This window comes from Ornithodoros turicata, chromosome 2 (assembly GCF_037126465.1).
Source record: "Ornithodoros turicata isolate Travis chromosome 2, ASM3712646v1, whole genome shotgun sequence".
Taxonomy (NCBI): domain Eukaryota; kingdom Metazoa; phylum Arthropoda; class Arachnida; order Ixodida; family Argasidae; genus Ornithodoros; species Ornithodoros turicata.
Genome location: NC_088202.1, coordinates 122,515,059 through 122,539,701, shown reverse-complemented (window position 1 = coordinate 122,539,701; position 24,643 = coordinate 122,515,059). Strand labels below are relative to the sequence as shown.

General features: G+C 47.4%; 1 protein-coding gene across 1 annotated transcript; it reads left to right on the top strand.

The window, feature by feature from the left end:
* Positions 1-12,524: 12,524 nt before the first annotated feature.
* On the top strand, positions 12,525-13,355 carry LOC135385011 (uncharacterized). The gene has a single exon (XM_064614189.1). It carries the CDS (start codon positions 12,525-12,527, stop codon positions 13,353-13,355), a length of 831 nt encoding a protein of 276 aa, XP_064470259.1.
* Positions 13,356-24,643: the final 11,288 nt, after the last annotated feature.

Genomic DNA, 24,643 nt, shown 5'->3' with positions numbered 1-24,643 from the left:
AACTTGTAAAAATATATATTGTTTATCTGAAAATGGCGATTTCGTGAGGCATCTGCTTCAAACAGCCGGAGTATTACGTCAAGAGTTACGTGCATGAGGTTACAAGTACACGTGGCTGGTATAGGGAGGAAATGAACTGGGAGAGAAACTGTTAATCCGCAGTTTTCGTATGGCGTCGAAAGTATTTAGCACAGAGACGCTCATCAAGAAGGAAGAATCAGTAAAAAGGAAGATACTCAAGTTTATCATACGTTTACTCTTCATCTAGTTTCACATTGAGAGGATAACCCTTGTCAGCACATCTCAGTCTTAATCTACCTGTATGTGATACAAACGACCTGTAGAAAATCGGGCCCGTCTAAGTCATAACGGTTGGTTAGCTTACCCAGCAGTCAACAGCAACAAAACAAAGATAACAATGACAAGTAAAAATAACAACGGCACCCATACAATAATTACTATATAACACACACAGTGCTGTTACCTCTAGCATCAGAAGTATAACTAACGAAAAACAAAGTGTTAGGATGTTCTTGGTGGTATAGCAGCAGTCTAAGCATCTAAAGCAGGATCTAACGGTAGCAATCGCATACATTCAAAATATCTCGATCCTAAGATCAAATCATGTAAGCGTTTACGCAGCCAGAAAAAATTGAGCTCGCCTGGCCTTCGCATCTTTCTATCGAGTCGGTCCTTTTCTTCGGGTTAGCATACAGGGTGTCCCAGAAAACGTGTCATTGAATTATAATAAAAAAACTACACCACCTAGAGTCATGCGGTCAACCGCATTTGTTCTTACTGGGTTTTTGCCACCTCCTCATGTGAATGTCGTGTAACGTAAGTTTAATTATGTAAATTTTTGCGAACTGAACTCGGAAATTTGCCTAGTAAATGTCACTTTTTTACCCCACCAATGTGAAGAGTGTGTCTAATTTACTCAAATTAATGATAATTGACAGGGATATTCAGGAGCTATCCCATCGGAAAAAATAGCCGAACATCATGCTCTACGGAGGTCGCACAGAATAGCGCACGATCAATTTTTGAGCGCAATCTTTGCCAGTCCAACGAAAGGAGGTTGGAAACCCAGCCCACTCCGGCATCGCAAAAAGAGATAACGCAGTCATGGCTTATCACGTCCGACTTTCGCTGGGATAATGCTTTCCCTCTCCCAATTTTAGGAACTGTTACTTTTTCTACTATCACTCTTTGCACTGGCTTCGGAACCTCCTTTCGTCGCACTGCGAGCGATTGCGCTCAAAAAGACATCGCGCGTTATGGTCCGGTGCTCCGAAAAGCATGATATTCGGCTATTTTTTCCGATGGGATAGCTCGTGAATATCACTGTCAATTATTATGAATTGGAGTGAATTCGGCACGCTCTTCATATTGGTGGGGTAAAAAAGTGACCTTCCCTTGGCAAATTTCTGAGTTCAGTTCGCAAATATTTGCATAATTAAACTTGGGGTACATGACATTAACTTTACAAGGTGGCAAAACCCTAATAAGAACAAATGCCGTTGACCGCATGATTCTAGGTGGCGTAGTTTTTTTATTATAATTCAATGACACGTTTTCTGGGACACCCTGTATATTAGAAGGAAAGCTTCTTGGCTACTGGGGAGGGCGTCCCTAGAAGCAGCCTTTCCCGTATAATGACCCTAAATGTGGCAAAGCACCCTTCACAGGATACGTTCAGTGTTCGAGCAGGAGATGGCTGTAGTTGATGTTTTTTGTCGCTGTGTTTAGCAGTAGCAGTGCAGACCCAGGATAGGTATCTGCTAAGTGCGACACAATATAGTGCAAGAGATCCAAAGAAGCTGCATTGAACGGCAGTGGGTCACTTGTTGAGCCAACCCCGTGATGACACCATGCGGGAAGTCGAGCAGTTTTCGCTTGCTTCTATCGCGCTGTCTGTCGTTAGTAACGGTGCAGAACGATAGATGGCGTGTGACGTCACCGATTTTCACTTCACACTAGGAGATGGCGTTCATGTCGGCGCTGTAGCTGCTCGGCCGCTCGGGCAGCTCGGGCTCGGCTGCTTGCGAGCAAATGATTTATTATAGACGCTTAAACGGGCAGGTAAAGTGACATGGCGAAATGGAAGACAGGAAGCAAACACAGAAAATTCGTGTGAGTCCCGTTACATTTGACACAATCGAAGAGCAATATAGGAAACTGAGAGCCCAAAGTGTCTTGACAGTTGACGCCAATGAGTTTACAATATTCGATTCCATGAGGAGAACAAAAGGTTGCATCTCCTGCTTTGACGTTTGCTTGAAACTTCGCCACCAAACAGATGGTAGAAAACACACGCAATGTGTGCAGTAAATCACAAGGTAGGGAAGGCAACCTCTCAATAGTTTGTGCGTAGCGATTATGGAAGATGCCGAACACATCCTTCCTTCCAGCACATGCTGCCTTTTAGCTCATCGTCGCTATTCAATCGGAGGTAGCGATGCTGGACGGCCGCCATTTCACTACCGCCAAAGTGTTAAGAGTGTGCCCACATAAAAATTAAAAAAAAAAATCTGCTTACACTGTAGTCCATGCTGTACGTTCTTATAAGATATTTCACAGCTTTAGTGGTCTGCCTTGACCGATGTTTCTGTTGCTCTTCTCTGCTGGCATGACTGCATATCTCTGTCTCTAATCTCGGTACAACTGACATGTCCTGCATATGCTTTTTACTGTCCGATATGTTCTCCTCTGTGTATGGTCCATCCCTCCCTTTTTCTTTTTTCGGTTGCACACTCAACGCGGTACGGGTCCGCTGAGTATCCGTCATCTCGTTTGTTTTCTTTATTCTCGCTTGCAATCTTTCTCAGTCTCTGCGGAGCACGTACATTGTAACTTTTGCAGGTGCGTGTGTGACTACAAGTATCGATGCAAAAATATTCCAGAAGCCAGGAGAAGTCATGATAGAAAACAACGAAATTGCACACCGGCTTGACGCAACAAAATAACAATTGGGAGACGAAACGTCTGCATTAAAATTGTTATTTTGTTGCGTCAAGCCGGTGTGCAATTTCGTTGTTTTCTATCATGACTACAAGTATGTTTCACCGAAACCAACTAAGAACGTTTTACGTTCTCCCCTCGTCTCCCTCCCCATTCCTGCCGTCCCCATTCCTCCCCCATTCCCCGTCCTGCCGACAAGTGCACTCATGTAGCTTGTTGAAAGGGTTCTGTCCTCCAACAACAACAACAACAAATAAATCATGACTATGGCCTGGGGTGACTCACCGCAAATATATTTAGCGCTCAAACGGTTTACCGTTGTTTCATTTCCTATCCTGCTCGCTTGACGAAACATTTCTCTTACAAGCGCTCACGTGTTTTCGTTTAGTGGTCTGTATATGTCACTATTCTTACTTCTATGTCCTCCTTTGCTTTGTAGGTTGTTCGCAGTTTATCTTTTTTACCGCCACGGCACGGTTACACCCTACGTCCATTAAAACTGATACTGATCTCCTCCCCATGTACAAGTTTTTTTCTTCTTTCTGTTCACAGTATCTTCTTCTGTTTCCTTAGGTTTAACGCTGCGTTGGAGGAAAACTTCCTATGTGTTTAGTGCGCGTAGCCTTGGTTGGTTTGCTTTGATGGAAGAAAAGTAAAATAGGGGGTTAGACACTCATGGAAATGGCCGGCTGCACCAATTCCTTTTCCCCAACCATTCTTCCTTGGTTATCCTGTACATGAACCCATCTATCACTGCCTGTATTTTGCAGCCTTGCCTCTGAGCGTAGCAGCGCCTCCATGCTTCTATTGCTAAAGTCCTGCATTTCTAACCTTCTTCGATGTCTTGATTTCGCGTATAACATTCCTTTGGCCATTCCCGTCAGTCTCCAAGGTTATAGTGAAGCTGGCGTTCCTGACACCTTAAAATGTTCCTATTTGTTCTAGCTTATTTATAGCTCGTACGTATTTCTTTTTCCTCCTGCTTTGGAATGTGATAGCGGGTATAGCTAGACCCAACTGGTGTGTGTAGATATTCACTTTTGAAGCATTGATTCTCATCTTACCACCACCAGTATTCCACGAGTCATTTTTTTTTTTTTTGTCAACATCAAAATTCAGTATTCAACGCAGAAGTAATCGGACCTGGTGCATTTCATTATACAGGTTACAAGGTTGTTTTCGTCCTGTGAAAAATAAAGAGGAATTGAAAGCAGATTGTTCAACGTCAATCGACAGTTGCTGCGCATTCATCCTCGTGCACAGTTGTATCCCTTTGCCTAGTAACGATTACTAACAACGGCTTACTCTTTCTGGTAGCGAATAAAGACTGGTGAATTAAGGACTGTTTCATTGCAAAAAATGTAACTAGTAACGGATTTCGTTTCAAATAAATGAAACTCGTTAACAGGAGTTACCATCCTTTCGTTTTCCTCTTTTTTCTACTCTGGTTCTACTCTTTGTCTACATTGATCAAACATCGCAATGTATTAATGGAAAATTAGGGTCACACAGAGAGAGTCCGGATGCGAAGTTGGCAACGCACCTGTTGTGGTAAAAATTGTAACCTGCTTTGGAAGGAACCCTTCATTGTGCCGCCCGATAACCGGCCACACGGAAACTATTACTTCGGGAGGCGTTGGCCGTTCTTTCCCCTGGGCATTCTGATAAAAAGGAAGAACACTGAAAGTTATGTCTACTGGCCCACCGTAGAAGCTTTCATTCATGGAATGCAATTCACAAGGTCAGGTGACCCGATGAAATGCAGTTCACCGCATGAAAGCTTGTAGGCTAATATACAGAGGTGTCAGTGTTTCCTAAGTTTTCATCGTTTTATCGCTTGTGTTGACCATACTTGACTAAACGTTTCCACATTCCTTACTGGGCATTATATAAGCCCACCTTCAGTTTCGGTTTACCCGTCCTTGAAGCGTCTGATAGACTCGGGTTGACCAACGAGATAGAGAGCGCGCAACCGCCCAGCGTTTCGCCTAGAATTTTAGAAGCTTCATGGAGACCTCTCGCACTCCTTCGTTCAAGGCAAACACGAACGAAGAGCGATCCGAAGGATCAATGGAACGCGAGTGCGCGACGCACGTTGGGTTGAAGCGGCCCTGGGACATACGCACTCGAGCCAGTGCTTTTTTTTTTCTGCACGGAAACAACCAGCTGAATTCGCTATAAAGCCGGTTCCTTAAACTGTTGGCGGCATTACGGAACCAATAAATGCCACAGAATTTCGAAGCGTACGCGCCCGAAGACTCTCAGCGCACGAGTCCCTAATGTCCGCCATTTGCAAACAATGCAAGGTGAGGTCAACATGGCGCCATCAAGGGTGGCTTCAAATATGGCTGCCGGTTTATCTCCCTATTTCCATCTCTCGTTGGGGTCGACCGGTTTGTCACGAGTTTTTGTAAAAACTTTTCTTTTCGTGCCTTGCTCTTGGACCTCTGTCTTTTCGAGGCCGCTCGTGTGCTAAATTAACTTGGTGTTTCCTGTTGAATTGGTGTGTGAGTTCGTTATCGTCGGATGAACAACAACTCTGCGTGGCTGTAGCCGTTGGGCAAGGGTGTTACTCCATGTGTCAGTAGTGGCGCAAGGAACAGAAGCTTTCGTGATCTTCACCTTCAATATTAACTGCTGCCTTTGCATGGCTATTGCTTTGTGCTTGCATTAGACTTGAGGTAACATGTGTGAATCCACAATCTCTAAAATAACAAACTATTTACCGAACTGTGGCTCGTTATCTGTAACTAGTCTCTGAAACTCCATACCTCGCGCAGATGGACTTAGCCCTCAGAATGACTGTCTCAGCCCTCTGATTCTCTGAAGGTTCTTTCTCAATGGAGCGGGAGCAGAAATCTGTCACTAGGAGGTAGATCTTGCCGTTGGCATCAAAAAAGGTATGTGGCCACACTTTGCGGGAGTCGGACTGGGAAGGAAGTGGGCATAAGAGGTTGACTTCGAGGCACACTCTCTGTTTCATGCAGTTAACGCATTTCTCTCTGTCACTAGAAATCTGTCACTAGGAGGTAGATCTTGCCGTTGGCATCAAAAAAGGTATGTGGCCACACTTTGCGGGAGTCGGACTGGGAAGGAAGTGGGCATAAGAGGTTGACTTCGAGGCACACTCTCTGTTTCATGCAGTTAACGCATTTCTCCACAGTGTCAGTAATGTCCTTGGATATACCTGACCACCAATAGGAATCCTCGGCTCGGAGTGGAAGGTGTCGGTTGTTGTTCTCATCCTGAAACCCGGAAAATCACCTCACGATACAGACTCCTTTTGGCTGATAGCCCTCACTAGCTGTGTGGCGAAGACCATGGAGCGCATGATTCACGCAGGGTTGAGCTGGTACTTTGAAACCACGAGGTACTTCCCCGAAGCCATAACGGGCTTTCGGCAGGGAAGATCGTCCATCGACAACGTGGTTGATGTCGTGTCTAGCGTTCAACAAGCACAGTCTGAAGGCCAACTCACAGCCGCTGTTTTCCTGGACGTCATGAAAGCCTATGACAGCGTCCTCCACAGCGCGGTTGTCGCAACGCTGCAAGAGTCGGGTGTCGGGGCCCGCATTACGGCGTGGATCCGCGACTTCCTGTCGGATCGGTCTCTATTTGTGCGCACCACGCAAGGTGACACAGCCCCGTTCCCTGTACATCGCGGCGTACCGCAAGGCAGTGTGTTAAGTCCACTCCTATTCAACCTCATCATGGCTTCACTCCCGACGCACTTGTCTGAGCATACCAACATTACAATTTACGCTGACGACATTTGCATATGGACCTCTGCCATGCGACGTGACGCCATTCAACATCGCCTACAAGACGCCCTCAACACCATCGTGTTATACCTTGCCGATAGGGGACTACGTGTCCCGAGCAAGGCAGTCGGTATGGCATTTACCGGGCGGTCATTCGCTCGCTACCCTCTTCATGTCTCTGGAACCCCTCTCCAATTCATGCCGCACTGCAAATATCTCGGCGTAATCATTGACAAACGCCTGTCATGGTCCCACCACATCAAGGCACTCTCGGCCAAGACGTCCAACTTTGCGAACGTCCTGCGACGAGTCTCTGGACTGTCGTGGGGTCCGTTTTGTGACGACCTGCGCCGAGTACACCATTCCCTCGTGTTAGGCCTGCTGCACTACAGCCTCCCGGTGTTGCACCGCCTGAGTAGGACTGGCGAGCGTGAGGCCCGCAGCCTTCGAGTGTGTCTGGGCTTGCCTAAGACGACCGAAACATCCTCAGTCCTCGCGGAGGCACGTGAACCACCTGCAAACATCCTGCGTGACAGGGAGACCCTTCGAGTCTACACGTGGATCCTAACGCGGCACCCCTTCCAATATCTCCGACTCATAGGAAGTGACTGCCCCGACTCTGCCTTTGGTGGCGCTGTCGACCGCCTGCGGGTGGTTGTGCCCCAGCCCTCTTCTACCGTGTCCTTTGCCACTCCTTTGTGGGCCCTCGACCGGCCCTTCGTGTGCTCCACTATCCCCGGCCTTGGGCGAAAGAATGACACTCCTTCCGTTGTCGCACGTCAGCTTGCCCTGGAGCACCTCTCCACGCTACATGACCAACGGCTAGCAGTTTACACCGACGGGTCGGTCGTACCTGACAGAGCTAGCGCAGCATTTTATGTGCCCCACGAAGACATCGAGCGCACCTTTAAACTTGAAAGCGAGACGTCATCCACGGAGGCTGAACTCTTTGCCGTGTAGCGGCGCTTGAGCACACTTCCATCTCGCCACAGGGAAACTGGTCCATCTTTGCAGATAGTAAGGCAGCGTTGGAGGTCGTCAGCTCACACGGATCCCAGACAGTCAACGACCTCCACGCAATGACTATCTCGTCATACAACTCCGTTCTCGCCTCCGGTCATACTGTCTTGCTCCAGTGGGTTCCCAGCCACATAGGCCTCCCTGCGAATACCCGTGCCGACGCTGCTGCAAAGCGCGCGCATAGCTGTGACAGCCCCATCGCAAACCTACCGCTCACGGCATCAGCTTACCACCTTAAAATCCGTAGATGGTCTAACTCTGAAACCCTCCACTTCATTGCAGACTCTATTCGATGCAACACCTTTCTTCGAGCCATCGACCCTGCGATGCAACTTTACCCCTCCTAACACCTTACCAGGACCGAGGAAACCCTCCTTCATCGCCTCCGCCCAGTAACGTCGCCTACACTCCGTCACTCCTGCACAAGATGGGCAGACGCGGCAAAGCAAACTGCGATGCCTGCGGCGCCATCGCTGACGTAACCCACCTCCTGCTAACGTGCCCTACGTTCTCGACGCCCCGTGCCGCCTTCGCCCGACGCCTCCAAGCCTTGGGCCACCACCCCCTCTCGCTCGCTACACTCCTCGGGCCTGTCCCGCGCCCTGGGCAACGGGATGTTACCAAGGCACTCTTCGAGTACCTCAAGGTCACAGAAATGATGACCGCCGTCTGAAGCACAGGCGGCAAGCCTCACCGCCCGCAGCACATCGTTCCCATCGCGGCTTCTCCCGCACCTGTTTTTTCCTCTTCTCTCTTTCTTTTTTAAGGAGTAGCAAGCCGGCACTTGCCTGGCTGACATCTCCTTGGTGTGAATAAACATATACCTCCCCCCCCCCCTCAGCTCGCTTTTTGCACTTTACAATACCTTCGTGTCCATTGTGAAGAGAGTTGAGCACTGAAGCTCTCAACGAAAGTGTATGACGAATCTCTGTCCTATCATGAGAAGTCATCGTGCAGCGTAAGTTCGTTCCTGAACTGCCGGTCTGGCAACCACACTTGGCACAGTCCTGTCTTCTTGTTTGGCCAGCTGGAATGGACATGTTTAACTAGAGCTTTGCAGACAGCGCCCTGGTTTTGCGCACGCAAAAGTCTCTTATTAGTTATGTCTGGGCCACGTACTTGACGAACAAGTGGTTTGAACAACAACAATTCTGCAACTCCTTTTGCAAGGCGTGTGCTTCCTTGCTCAGCAAGTGGCTGCCCGGACAATGTGTGCACCGCAACATGGTCTTTTCTTGGCACATGTTGCATCGTTAAGTCGTACAGCATCATCCTGTGGCGCAAGCGTTGGGGACATGACTTTCTCGTGAACTGGCTTTCACGTGAACGGAAGCATAAGTGGTTTTTTAGGATTAATTCATGTGAAAACCTTTAATCCACAAGGTAGTTCCTAAACTTTTCGCACGCCTATGTGATCGAAAGAGCCCACTTTTCCATCTCAGAGTAGCCTCTTTCTGCCTCTGTCTGTAACTTGGAAGAGTGAGCAACGACATAGAGTTTTGTCTTCTTGACGCTGCATAAGGGCTTCCCCTAAACCGAAGCTTGAACATCAGCAGACAGTATTGTCTCTCTCATTGGACAGTGCAATGCCAGAACTGGCAGTGAGTTAAACAATTTCATTATCTCCTCAAAAGCGCTTTCCTGAGCACAGTCCTACATGAGTGAGGTATTCTTGCGAAGACACTCTCTTAAGGAGCCCGATTTGGCTGCAAGGTTTGGTATGAATCCTGCGACAAAGTCTACCAAGCAATTTCTTGAGGTCTCTGACGCCCTTGGGCAACTCTACAATAGTTGCCGTCTTATCCTTCTCTGGTTACTCCGTGACTTCCTCAAGGATTGTTCCTTTTTGTACGCACTACTCAGAGGCACACTACTTCTTACCACGTTCACCGGGGGGGGGGGGGGGGGGGGGCTGCTGCTACTGGAACGGGCTTCACCTCCGATTTTGTCTGGATTTTCGATTCGTAAGGTGTATTTCCCAAGCCTTGAAGCAGTTCTGGATACTCGCTAACTCGATTTGTCTGACTCAATGCATGACCCATTCACCCGCACCAAAATGTGAAGGCTTTCACTGACATCCAGCCCAAGGAGCGGTTGTACAGGTCTTTCGTGACGCAGAGGCTAGCTTGCACACTATTGAACACTGCTACCTTTAAATGCGACTGTTGCAGGCACAACTCCCACGACGTCCCGACGATGTCATGTTTGTCCGAAGATAAGCAGCTCGGTTCGGGGATGATTCGGCTGTATTCTCCCCGAACCGAACTCGGGACCGAACTGCTACCAAACTAACTGGAAGCCGAGGTTCGGCCATCCAGCGCGGTAGGATTCCTGTATTCATAGGAAAGCGAGTCGCAGACGTAGCAGCATGCCGGCCAGTTCGTGACGTGATTGTTGCTATGGTTTCCTTTCCGGCTGAGTAATCACTGGCTTCTAGCAACTTATTCCCTATACGACAGTTTCAATTTCGGCGCAGAAATCTGGTTTCGCCAGATAGTACCGAATTCTACCCGAAACCCCCATCTCCGAAAAAAGTTCGGTCCTGATTTCGGTACAGAAAGAATTCGGCTGATTTTCGTTTGTTTCTTCTTCTTCTTCACTATTTTTTGTTTTTTTTACGTTTCCAGAATGTAACTTACTAAGAGATATCTTCAACCCTTCTTGATTTTTTTTCACCCCATTTAGGATTAATATTAATCCTAATGGGGTGAGTTTGCAGTTTCGCTCCGTGGAATATCATTGCAACGAAAAGTAACTCCTTCCTTACAGGCAACAAGAAACCGTGCCTTTCATTTATTGGTGACGAGTGACGTATTTAGCCTTTTCCTTCTTCTTCTTCTTCTTTTTTTTTTTTGGCTTTGGTGTGACGATGATATTTACCTCCTTTTCTCAGCTAACCTGTAGAAGCAGCTTATGCTTTGTGTTTGCAACTTCTGAATACGGGAAACGAGGTCTATTGCAAACCAAACACTTTATTGGTAACTTAAAGAGCTTCTAAGTCTAGTAACTCGAAAGACAACCGACGTCTCACACGAAAACGTTCCAACCCTGCGTTGTCCCAGCAGATCTTCCTCTCCTCTCATGCTCTTCTTTTGTTTTCAACAAATTTCTTACCACCCCCAAATTAAAAAGAAGAAATTACGGGGGAATTTTTCAATCCTCGACTACGTTTGGGTCATTTCACGGTGACCCCAGCAATGCGGTACAGTATCGCCCCTGGCGATGAAACTCCTCGAAATGAAGTTTTGTTGTTCTTGCCTGCTTCTTTGTTGTGGATAAATGAGGTCAATCACCCTGACTTGTCATATTGCCACGTATCACCCTTGAAGCGACCACACGGAACAGTCATAACGGACGACGAGGCGTCGAGCGACGTCCTGAGATCCACGACACGCCGCGCTGATTAGCGAGCGATGCTTCCAGAAGCATCTGTTCCTTCGCTCGCATCGATCTCATGGACGGATCGACGACCTTGGAGAAGCTTCTCTACTTCCTCTTCTTCACCGACGCGCGCTTTCTACAATGTTCGCCGCTGTGTATAAAAGCGTGTGAGCTCCAAGCCGGAGCATTCTTCACCTTAGTTCTGTCTAAGAGCTACCGCTCTTGTGTTAGCCAGCTAAGCAGCTAGAATAAAGCGTTCGCCTATTATTCGCCGTCTCGCTCGTCTGTTTTCATCCGTGACAATATAATTGATGTTGAGACCGACAAAGTAACAAAAAACAACTTACTGACCCACCACCCCTGTGGTGATAGCTTAGGCACCTCCACATCAGGTAGTCGTCCAAGAAGACAAGAGTTAATAAAAATAAGGCGCACGCATGCAGTGCGTGCGTGCATGCGTGCTTGCGTTCGTTCGTTCAGTTCATTCAGCGGCAAACCTTTTCTCCGCCATCTTGGAAACGGCGCTAGCGCGTCTACAGGTAGTTGGAGAGGCGAATACCTGCACTACTCGCTCGCAGACAACATGAAAAAAAAAAAAAAAATACGGCGCGCATGCCATTTGAAATCCAACAAGTGCAGTGATGCGCTTAAGCTTCAATGAAACACTTAATAAAGCATCTATGCGGATGATATATGTCTATGGTCATCCGATAAGCAGTGGCCAGCGCTGTGCGCGCGTCTGCAGAATGCTCTCGACATAGTTGCTGACTTTCTGACTCAGAGGGGAATGGACATCTCGCACGAAAAGACGGTGTGGTTACCTTTCACAAGAAAACGTCTTCAGGACTTTCATCTTCAAGTCAACGGGCAACGCCTGCGAAGAGTCACTCATCATCGATTTTTAGGGATCGTCGTTGACAGATCGCTGTCCTGGTTTGCAGAAGCATGGCACATCAAGGAGAAGACTGACTCTACTGTTAACGTAATGCGATACATCATCGGCACCCGGTGGGGAGCGTCGTCCAAAGCTATGCTGACACTACATCGCTCCCTGATTCGCCGACTATTGGCGTATCATGTCCCGATTTTACATGGCTTGTGTAGAACTACAGAGTCTGTCCTCGAGAGTGTACTGGCCAAAAGCGTCAAAGTATGCTTAGGTGTCCACGCGTCCAATCAAACAAGCCGGCGATTGCTGAGGCCAGGGAACCACCGCTGGCAGCCCTTCGGATGCAAGAGTCGCTTCGGCATTTCGCCCGTTGGTCTACGCGGCATAATCGCCACTACCTAGTTCAGGCCATGCATCAGAGGTCATGCTCCTCCTACTCACAAGCTCTCCAACCATACCGTGGTACTATACCCCGACATAGGCGGCTCAAGTCACCGCTTCCTGTCTGGAGTATGGCGATCCCGAGGGTGAGACTGACGGTTCCGAATCTCTCTGTGAAGAAATATGTACCTATCTGTGTCCAGCGGCAGCTGACTGTCGACTTAATACATAACATCCAAGACCGAGTGGTAGTATACCACCAGATGGCTCCACTACAACAACTGGATCGACGAGTGCCTTCGTCATACCTGTCTATGGTGTTGAAAGTGGAATGCGTTTATCCCATACGATCGTTGACAGCAGCTGAACTGTACGCTCTGCTCATGGCTATGGAATATATAGCGTCGGCTCATTCACGGACGAAGTGGGTTATTATCTCGGATTCCCAGGCTGCTCTGCAGTCCCTTATTTCTGCAGGAACTACCAGTGCTGGCAACCCCGTAGTTGCTGATGTTGTAAAACTACACGCGGTGGCTGCTGGACACATGTTCTTTCAATGGTTGCCAGGACACTGCGGCATACCTGGACATCATGCGGCTGATGCTGCGGCACGCAGAGCATATGGGAAGCGTGCGTCACGACTCATATATTTCACCAAGTCCGACGCTAGGGCCATGTTCACTGTTTTGTGTCGCGAACTGGCTGAGGCACAGTGGCTCTCTGGCGGGGCTCGCGCCTCCCTGCTACACCGCGTTGACCCGGAGCTTGCCTCTACTTTCCCGACGTCGTTCCGTAGACCGTTTGCGTCACTTTACCACCGGCTCCGCCTCAACGTGCCCTGCAGCCGACGTCTTCTTCACAAGCTTGGAAAGGCGGATTCACCCAACTGTGGCATCTGTGGGACTGTTGAGGACACTGAACATATCTTATTATCCTGTCCACGGTATCAGCAGCACAGATAATCTCTACAAGCTCCCTTAGCTCGGCTGGATGGCAGACCATTTGATGTCGTTAAGGTTCTGGGCCCTTGGACACCCGGCCATCAGTTTCACGCCATGCAACCGTTTGTGCGATTTTGCACAGACTCCAAGTTGGTGGACACAGTGTGACTGACAGTGTGTGCGGACAGCGTGCGTGGACAGTGTGTGTGAGTGACTGACTGAGAGTCTTTGTTACTCATTGGTTTTATTGTAGATAGCCATTTGTGTTTTCCTAAGTGATCTGTAACGGCTCTCGTAATGAGTGCCTATTTCTCCATTTTTTTTCTTTTCTAATCAACTCAACTCAACTCGACTTAATAAAGCACCACAGAACGCAACCAATTCAAAACACCAGTTTGCTCTTTAGAAAAGGAGAGAAACCTTACACTAATAAAGTGATATGAGTGAGAAAAAAAAAAATACAGTGGAGAACGAGCTTGTCATACAACGCGAACTAGCCGAGACTTGTCATACTTGGTTTTGTACTCTTTCTTCTTTTTCTTTTTTAGAGTCACAAACTAACAGAGAAACTGTAAAAATGCATGTTTCGGTATTACGTCGTTACCTAGCAAGGGCAAGCCCGAAAGCGGTTGAAGTGCGCTCGTTATTGAGCTGTGTGGACGGGTCCAGGCCATTAATTTGGGCTTCTTTCGAGTTGTTTGACACGGTTAATGACATACCACTTGACACATTTTATTGACCTCGCGAACCTTCAGCATTCAGTAAAATTTGCTAAACGTTCTGTCCACTCTGCTTCTTTCGAGAAAAGCACTGGTAAAGCCCTCTCACACCTCATCCCATTACTTCGTCGACGTGCGAGTTGAATACTTTGGCTTTAGTACCCAACAAATGCAATTATAGGGTCATGAATCGTTAATGGCGCCGGCGCAGCGGAAAGATGTCGAGGGTATGTTGCACAGGCGCCGCTGTCGCAACTACACACGGCGGCTACATGTGCACCTGTGTGAGGCTGTTATAGCTAAGATGCACTTGAACGGCTTTCTGGTGCACTGGTGCTTCGCATCGAATAGACGGTAATAAACAGCCGTTTTTGTAATAATACATTAACATATATAATAAATAAGATATAAAATATATTATAATTATATATAATAGTTAAGTAACAAGACTAGTCGTCCTCGACCTAAACTACAACATTCTTTGCGGTATATGGGGTGTCCTGACCGTACGCGGACAATATTGCCAACATCGGGACAACCGACCACCTTCCAAGCGCTGAAGCCGGACGACTGCTCATTCATATGCAACAGTCTTCCGGCACACAAACGCACATTTTTCTCGCACCGCTGAAAAGGGTTCATCTGCTGGGGTTCTTTCTTGTATTTTCATCCTTCCTTCATCATCTTCACACAATGTTTCACGTGCAATGAGTTAGGGTACCGTACCACCGCGGTGCAACACGCCATCTGATCGTCATCGTTTATTGTTGTTGTCATCTGCTGGTGCGAAAGTTTACTGCGCTCTTATGTATTTGCGTTGTAATCCCGGGGTTGCGGGTTCGGCCTCTGCCGATGACGCCAGCAACTTCGTTACGTTAAGATAGTAGCAAACGATAAATAGTATACGTTAAATACTGCGGGTGTGCGGAGATTTCGGCACACATTAAAGAACCCTTGGGTTGCAAGGTAAATCCACAGAGCGACTATAGTTGTCTCGCGGCGTATAGTCACCAATTATTGCCAGTTACTGTAGTTTATTGTAACGAAAGGTGTGAAACTTACGAGGACCTATATGCTCACGTATTGAGGCATGGCTATGTGTATGCGAACGAGTATTTTATTTACAAATACTGCGAACGGGGAATGCTGTCCAGGCTGGAGTACGGGTTCATTCAAAGGAATTGTGACCTAAGGCTCTGCTTAGACATACTAAGGTACTCTGGGTATGTAACAGAATCCCAGTCCAAAGGTAAGAAAGTCCACTCCTGGATGGTTTGTTCAAAAAAGGCAGTACTTAAATACGTCAATACGTGACTAAATGGCTTAATGGATTTGTCCTGACTTAATCTCGCAAAGGTGTGAAGTAGAGTCACTAAATATGGGTACAGAGCATCGCATTCGTTTTCTGCACCGGCACCGCTTTTCGGTGCCCGCGATTTGGCCGATCGTGTCAAGTGGTTACTTCTCCCGAGAACTACCGGAGCGCGTCATCGATGTTGAGTCCCGTCCATCCAGTCAGTTTCTTCCTGACGGTCGTGAGCATGATATATGTGTTACAAGTGCGCTTGGGCCAATTTTTCGCATCCAAGTCGATAATTGAGGACAGGGATGCCCGTGCGTTCCGTGTACCGCTGTGAATGTACACAGAAGGGGATTCAACTATTCCAGTTCCCGTTGGGAATGCGTGTGGGCCAGCGACTCGGTCAGCAACTGCGTTTGCAATTGCACTCAGTGGCGTAGCCACGGGGGGGGCACGAGCCCCCTAGCTAGGGGGGCCCGTGCTAGCTCGAGCCCCCCCTACCTGCCACGGACCTACTCAGCAAATCGTGCAAATCTGAAGAGAACGTAATATAAGGGGGGGGGGGCAGTGTGACGATCGCGAAAGTTCTTGCAGATCATGGCGTCTATCTAAGCAGCACTCTTGAATAGCTTTCAATGTATGAGCTTTTCAAAATACTTCCAATCTCGTGACACCATCTCCTTGGTCATGGTAGCCTATACATGTAATCGTATTGTGAATGTCCAAATCAACTTTTTTTTTATCCGCACTTTGCAGTGTTTCACAAGTATGTGTCTGTTCTCGCACACAGAATCAGCGGGGGGGGGGGGGGGCGAGTTTTCGTATCGAGCCCCCCCTACCTTGGAGGTCTGGCTACGCCACTGATTGCACTAACTATAATTTGTAGTTTATCTAATCTGCATCATTTTCTCATTTTGTTTATTTGCACGGCATAAGTCACAGAGCATAATAAAGTTGTGCCGGAATAAACCATGATTTGCTAGACACACTGATTTTAGACTGAGACACACTGAGATTTAGACACACTGTCTTTTTTTTCTGCCTATCGAGGGTTACTGAGTTTTAAGGGTATATTTATGGTCGCGATATGTTAATTTTTGTGAATTTCGGTATGGTATTTTAATTGCGAAAACACGTACGTCCGCGAGCCCATTCTGCCGATTAACGTAGCTAGACTGGCTCGACTGTACGCTGTTCTTGAGCGGAGAAGGGGGAGGTTGGTTGGTTGGTTGGTTAGTTAGTTCAATATCCTAGGTCCTTTTGAGACAGGGCGGGCACCTGGGTGGCGCCTCAGGACTAAATTTCGCACGGAACTGTCCTTCGAAGACACACTTGTGGGTCTATTGTCCTCTCTTCTTGGTCTCTCTCATTCTTCGTTCCCACTCCCGTAGATGGCGCTTGGTGGTATGTGGGAACGGACGTGTAGTTTCGGTTTCGTTCTGGTCTGGCGATCCATCTGCTGGTTCCGGGCATTCCGGGTTTAGGAGGCCCAGTGCTATGCCTTGTTTCCGTTGCATTTCTTGAGCTCCGTCCGTGTATTGAGATCTTCCAGGTTCTCGCATCTGAATAAAATGTGATCTATGTCGTCCTCTTTCTTGCCGCAAAGGAGGCATTCTGGATTTGCTTCTCCAAAGAGTTCATGTGTTCTCTTTTGGGTTAGGAGGGAACCCGTCCTCGCTTGAAATAGCAGCCCGCTCTCAATGTCACCCTTGTATGTTGGAACCAGTGTCGGGGCTTCTTTGTATTGGGCAAGGCTCTTTTTTTCTTTAGTCCTTCCCTCCAGTGGGATAATTGCTGTTTAGAGCCTTCTTTCTTCACGGTCCGAGCGCATTCTTTTTCAGTTTTCGGCTTGTGCCTCGTTGTTCCCGCACTATATATTTTATCTAGTGCGGTTATTCTTTGCGCCCATTGTGTGTGGATGCCACGATATCTTACGATTTCATGGATCCTTCTAGCGTAGTTTTGTCTTGGAAGGTGGGATAACCGGCCGAGGTATGTCAGTTTTGAGCGGGCCTCTCTTTCCCTAAATGTGGACCACCCCATCTCTCCTGTTACTGCCAACTGGGCAGTTGCAAAGTTACCCCCGAGGAGCCACCGGCCCATCTCGTACTGGTATCTGTTTAGATTTTTCGAGGTTTGCGGCTTGCAGACTAGTACATTGTTTGCGTGGGTTGCACTTGGCACTACCACAGTTTTCCACAGAATTCGACCCACTGAATAAGGATTGTAAGAGTTTCTGGCAAGATTCCAGGCGTAACCTTTCAGCTTGTTTGTCTTCATCACAATATTTTTCTCGTGTTGATTGAGGTAGTGTGTCTCGTTGGTAATAGTTGCTCCCAAGTACTTGTAGAGGTTGCAAGATGCCAGCGTCCTTCCCTGTAGTTTTAACTCTGGTCGATCTGTGACGTTGAAGCCCATCCATTGTGATTTCTCGGGACTCAACTGGAAGCCATCCTCTCTGGCCACCCCGCTGCAGATGTTCAGCAGCTCCTGCATGTCTCTTTACGTGCAAGAGATGAGGACGACGTCATCGGCAAATGCGAGGCATGATATTTTTGTTGTTTCCAATTTTCTCTCTGTTGTTATTGTGGAGTAGAGAAGACCAGGACCTGACGTTTCCAGTGTTGTCAACAAGCCGTTCATGTATATATTAAATAAAGTTGGAGAGAGGGGGCAGCCCTGTCTCAGTCCAGTTTTGATCAGTATCTCCTCTGTTGTGCATTCCCCCAGGTGGTATGTTCCTGTGCAGGCAGAGTAGGCCATTTGTAGGAGGTCAATGGTTTCAGTGACTATTCCAATTTTTTGGAGTTTGCTCCAGAGCCTCTCGTGTGGAATCCTCTCGTAGGCTTTTTCCAGGTCCAAAAAGACAACATGTAATTCCGAGTTTTCTATTACTGCTGTTTCGATGATTTGTGTGAAGGTGAAGGTGTTGTCGCTTCCCCGTCTGCCTCTTCTGAAGCCATTTTGTGCCTCGCTGAATATTCCTTTCCTCTCACACCAGTCTCCGATCCTTTCATTGAGGATTGTCATTAGGAGCTTGTAAACGTGGCTCAGGAGGGCTGTAGGTCTATAAGAGTTAAGTCTCTTCCGGTCTTTATTGTTCCCTTTGTATATCAGCTTTAATCTTGTTTTCTTCCACTCATCGGGGATATGCCTTGTATCCAGGATTTTGTTTAGATGTTGTAGGTATCCCACGGCCAGGCGGCGCTGCCGCGTCGGTTCCAGATGGCGGGCGCGCTCGCCAGCGTGGCTCAGTGTCGCTACTCTGCTTGCTGTGAAGGAGGCAAGAGGTACAAGTACTTTCTTACGTGTAGGTACCCATTGTACAGCGCTGGACAAATTTTTACGGAACACGCAGCGGCGCATTCCTTCCTCTGAATGGCACACTAGAAGCGAATGGGACTGTAAGGACTTTCAAACAGGTACCTGGGTTACCCACTCATATGTCTGTAAGTCAGCGAATGTATGGCAGCGTATGGTATACCATTCGCTGCCAGCTTGTCACTATGAGGAGGTAATGCGCCGGTACGTGTTCCGTAAACTTTTGTCCAGCACTGTACGAGAGTACGAAAATTTCAGACGAGATATTTTACGTTAATAGGGTAATGGTTCTAATTCTAGCTGTCCCATTACATGCGTCAAACAGCGTTCGACGATAATCGCTTGTAACAAAGCGAGTATAGTTGCAATTTACTCCCCATTATTATTGTTACACCTGCAAACAATACACGTAATGTGATATCGAGACATTCACAGTTACGAAATATATTAAATACCATAGGTAGTCAGGCTTTTTCCTGGCATATGGCCCAGCGATGGGGTAGAGTATAGCCCATGGCGATGGAACTCCCCATTTCTCATTTTGAAAGCATAGATTGAGAAGTTACCCGTCAAAAAGAACTCGTTGCAAGTTAAGTTACGGTGTGCAAAACGTAACTAAGTTAATAATGAAGTTCTTCGGCCTGAAATGTAACTCGCAGTCACTGAATTGCTTAAAAAAAAGAACGAGTAAAGCGTGAACCGCGTGGCACGAAAAACTGTCCGAAAACTGTCCGAACCGAAATCGGGACCGAACTTTTTTCTGTGCATCACCGCATGCTACCGAAATGCTCCCCGAATTTCGGCCGATGTCTTCTGGCCTTGGGGAACATCGCCTTTCAACCATCCAGCTCAATGAGATAATCCCTGTATTCACAGGGGTAGAAGTCGCACACATGGCAACAGTCGACCCGATTGCTACGTCATCGTTGTGATGGTTCTCCTTCCGTCTGAATAGCCATTGGATGCTTCCACTTTTTGGGTTGGCGTCACTTCCCATTTCGGAGGAGAAATCTGGCTCGGCCAAATCGGACCGAATTCGGCCCCAAATTCTGTTCTCCGAAAAAACTTCGGTCCCGAATTCGGTTCGGAAAGAATTCGGACGCTTTTCGGGCCATGCACACACAATAGCATTATGCAGGCGCAGCGCGCGTGAGCAGTTGAGTTAGACCTTGAGTTGCCCGGAGAGGGGGGGGGGGGGGATTTATTGGCAGAAAAAAGAAAATCTTGATCTCTGCTCGGTTGATCCATCATGCATCGGTTTGCATCTCTACCAAAAGCGGCTCTTCGTTTTGTTTTCGTGACAAATTATTTTCATCATTATCAACAACAAATGATGTCGCAACACAAGAATTGGGTGACGAAGTTGATGAGCATTTGTCCGGCTTCACCGCTTCGGCGGTGAGCAATTGCCCGGGGATCCGTCATGCTCATGCTCATGCTCGTGCTCCGTCACTGCTCATGACCGGGAGTAATAATGGTACCGTGATGTGACACGTCAGGTTTGTTTGTGATCAGGCGATACGTTGCACGTGCCGCAGTGTAGGACTGTGGATAATTTGCACCACCTGGGGTTCTTTTGACGTGCGCCGGAAATCTCCGACACACGGTGCTGACTGGCAAGACCGCAACATTGGAAGGAATTTAAAACTCTCATAATTTGAGAACTATTCAAGGTATCGTAATGAATGACTGTGGCGTTCTATACACAATACATAAAAGCTTTATGCGAGAATGCACGCGTCACCGACAATGGTGACGGCGACACGTGACCGGTATGTTGAGCAATTCAAGGGCCGTCATTTATTGGTCGTTAGTCGCCCAACAATCACCCCGCGTAGCACACGTACTTTGTGTCGGAGCAAGACAAATGAGGTGTCAAATATTTAGTCTTGACGGGCTCTAAACGTACGTGCGCGCCGAAATTGTGAGCAGGAGTGTGAATTAACGTCAATATCGGCATAGCGATCAAAATCAAAGAAAACGTGTCCTATACGCGGGAAAGAGCAAACTGTAAGGAATGTAGAAAGCTGTCACTAACCCCCGCAGAACGTTGTAGACTTTATGGACTGAGAAAGAGAGAGGAGGCCGCTCACGCTAGCAGCGACATCACAGCACCAAGGGCATCGCCAAGAGTCAAAATAACATCGACCGCATAAGTTGTCCGTAGTTCTACGCAAAACTCCAACTGCTGCGACCCTGAGCACAGCCACCGGCATCATTTCTTTTCTTTTTTCTTTTTATTCGGGGTGTAATACGTGGTGGTAATCGTACCGTTATCACTGTTTCCGTGCCTGTAACGTTGACATGTTGTTTGCGGAGATCGTACAGCATGGGACAAAAGTTTACAGAACACGGCATCGGCGTATTTATTCATCCGAGCGGTCTCCTGCAAGCTGTCAGGAAGAGATCGAATAAGAAACGGGTGACCCGCTATTCTATCCATCTCGTAGTATGCATGTCCGCTCCTGTTTGCTGATGGTGTTTCGTTCCAATGGAGAAACGTGACACCCCGGTGTTCCGTAAACTTTTGTCCCAAGCTGTACGTCCTTGGACGACTCCATATTCGCGTTTTGCATCACATGTAGGTGGCGCATCTAAACTCCAACATGGCGGACGTATCCAGGTTGTCGCTGAGTTTCGAATTTGAGAATTCTAAACTGCAATGTTGATTCTCGAACCTCGATGCGTAGAAGGCGAACGAGTATTAAACGCTGCTCATATACTTCTGGCAGGCGTAACCGAGTTGTCCAGAGAGAACCCTATAGTTGTCGCGTATTGATTGTGAAGTTCCGGTGTCTTTGATTAATCACACTTCGTGAAGGTCAATTTCACGTTTACCGGTTGCGGCCCCAAATAGCAAGCAGCTAGTGTCATGCGCTACAGGAATGTCAGACATGCAAGCACACGACATTTTGTGCTGATGCTCTCTTACAGATAAGAGAGAGAGAAATACATGATGACGATGATATGATATGACAGATAAGATCTTCTAAGTGTGTAGCGGTTACAGGGTAATGTTGCGACACCCGTGTGCCACTGGTGCGCATATTTTTGGGAAACCTTGACGAAACGTCGCATTCTTTCTACATTCTTCCCCAAGTGATTTGACGCGCTGATTCAAATGCACAATTATAAAACTGACTTGGTATACGTTTTCGCGCTATCATTTGCGCTTTCTTACACATAGTGGATACTCAAGTTTGAAGCAGATTTGTTCTGTTTTGCTTAGACAAGCTTTTGCTTCCCTTCATGACGTGAGCGGCAAAGAAGGGTGCTTCAGAAGGAAAGAACGTTCATAAGATATGAACGCAGTAGTTAGGATGTAACAGGTTTGCTGATTTTGAGTCGTTCAATCCATCTCTTCCGAGGATGCGTCAAATCAGGCGGTATTCCATGTGTGGAAAGAAGAAAACGCGGAAAGACAAACTGGCAAGTCCGCTAGGCGTCGCTGTGCGGCGTCGATTTGGCCGAAAACGCAAATAGGGGAATGTTCCGGCGTTTGCCTTTTAGCGTCCGAGGGAAACTCAGGGATAACACCCAGTCCAGTCAGGAGTCCAGATTCACGGATTCCAAATCGCATCGTACCACCGCTGGTGGTTCCAACCACACGCATACTTGCTGTTGAACCCTCCCAGTACACTGCTGGTGGTTATCATATTGTCAACCACAAACATCCATTTGTATTGAGCCGCGTCACCGCGGAGAAAAAGATAAAGGATGGATAGTGTTCGTTTGAGGTACTTCTGAGAATTTCATGCAAGATACTAATTTAAATTCCCTTTATTTCAACATACCGATGTTGGATGACAAAGCAAGAGGCTACAGCTTCGCCTAGACAAAGCCTAACCTAAGTACGCATGATCTACATTGATGGTGCAAAGGAAGTGCTCTGAGACTAGAGCATGCACACGAAAACAACCGAAGTCATCATTAAAACCGCTAAAAGACGAACAAGACAAGAACGACTACACGACACGGAGCGCCTTGTAGAAGTTCTTGTCTTGGCCGTCTTTTTAGCGCTGTGAACGATAACTTCAGTCTATTACCAACATGCCCAAAAGCACAGATTTAGCTGACAACAGAAGCCCTGAAGGCCCTAAGAACAAGGAAGATTGTCAACAAGTAATTCACGAAAAATACTTTTTCGTGAATTACTTATTAACTTTGTCTCTTAGGCTCTTGGAGGCTCCACGTGTTGTGTTTGGCCCAATAGATGGAGCTCGCCTCGGCTCGTTTTCCTAATGGAGAGTGTGTTCCAGCCTTCGAAACAGTTACTTTCCCTCATGTTCATCAGATATCATTTCCTGATTTTCCTCGTCCTGAGTTGTACGAGTATTTATGTTCGTGTATGAGAAAACATGTGGCAGAGAATGTGAATAGAGAGAATGCGTGTCCTGTCCGTTGAATGAGGCCCCCTGGCAAGTCGTCGGTAAGCCGTGCCAGTGTAGCGCACTGGGCACTTGACCAGCCATCCAAATGTGCGTCGTTCGCTTTTGTGCTCTGGCTTTTGTGATGGGTGCCATATTTCGATCTACATAGATGTGATTGACGAAAGGGTTAATCGGCGAGGGGAGCCCGTGAGATGTTTCTATGCCGTAATAGGCTCGATGCGGTGAGTACCGATAATGTGCGAACGAAGCGGGTAACATGGGAGATTACATCGAGGCACGCCACACTCAAGAGAACATAAGGATAGAAATTCCACCGAACCGATAAAGAAGCGGCAAGGGTCTCAGGACGAGTGCCAGAGGCGAGTTGTAACTTACATTGCAGTTTATTTTACAGAGCACTCATCTGAAGCTAATATAACTGGTGGAGATGGTACTCGGTTACATGAAATAGCGTCCTGTCCTGATTCAAACCGCAACTGGTGGCTTTCTTTACGCGACATTTGCGTAACACTCTATATGGTCGAAAATCAAAGGTTTCACGCACAAGTAAAAATAATGATGGCACTCTAAGACTAAAAAAAGAAATATCCCAGCCGTAAAGTATGCTTCGAGAACTTCAGTGAAGTGTCCCATGCAGAATACCGTATGTGAAAGTGACAGCTCTCTCGCACATAGCCACAAAAATATAAAGCCGAAGGTTGAAGCAAGCCGCCGCATTTTAGTATCCTATATTGACAGGGGAGCTTCATAGCGAACCGAAAAAGGCGCACTCCGGATGTATTATTCATTCGTGAAGAATATTCTTTTGGGTGTGGTTGTGGGTCAGAACACAACTGAAAACTCCTACAAGAGCGCTGATTATATGTTTGGTAATAGTCTTAAATTATAAAATAATCCAGCTTACTTATAGTAGCGCATAGTGTGAAACGGACACAGAGCGTTTCTTATTAGCGTTAAGTTTCGTCCAGTAATATAAGCAACTCAGTAACTCTTTTTTTTTTCAATTTTCAAGCGGATTATTTTTATTTGAAACTGTTCTGTTTTTGTATTTATCACATATTGCCATATTCTTGCACTTCCTTTAGTCTAATCGTCCTCCGCCGACAGCACTGTCACTACTGCCATACAGCACCAACACCAAGAACCTCAAGTATATCTTAGTGATAACCAAGGTCGTACTGAAGACTGGAAGGTGGTGGGTTCGAATCCTACCACCGGCTGTGTTGTCTGAGGTTTTCCTGGGTTTTCGGAAGGCTTTCCGGACGAATGTCGGCACAGTTCCCCCTGAAGTCGGCCAGGACGCATAGTAACCCATCTGTCCCTCAGTCCTTCCTGCTGTCCTCTCTCCATCTGTCCACATCTGTACGCCGCTCATAGCCAGAGTTGCTTCGCGACGCTAACAATAAAAAAAAAAGAAATAGCAGTGCTGTGCGTAGTTTCGTAGACAACTTCTTACCTCCAATAAGCAGCCACAGTGGGTTCCTGTATCGTACCTGTTCCTGTACACTATCCGTTCGTGACTGTGTACGGGAGCTACACGTGTAGCATTGCACCACGTACAGACACCGTTCGGGCCAA

Excerpts from the sequence above, each read along its gene's own strand:
- LOC135385011 (XM_064614189.1), top strand. The coding sequence starts at position 12,525 with ATGGCGATCCCGAGGGTGAGACTGACGGTTCCGAATCTCTCTGTGAAG.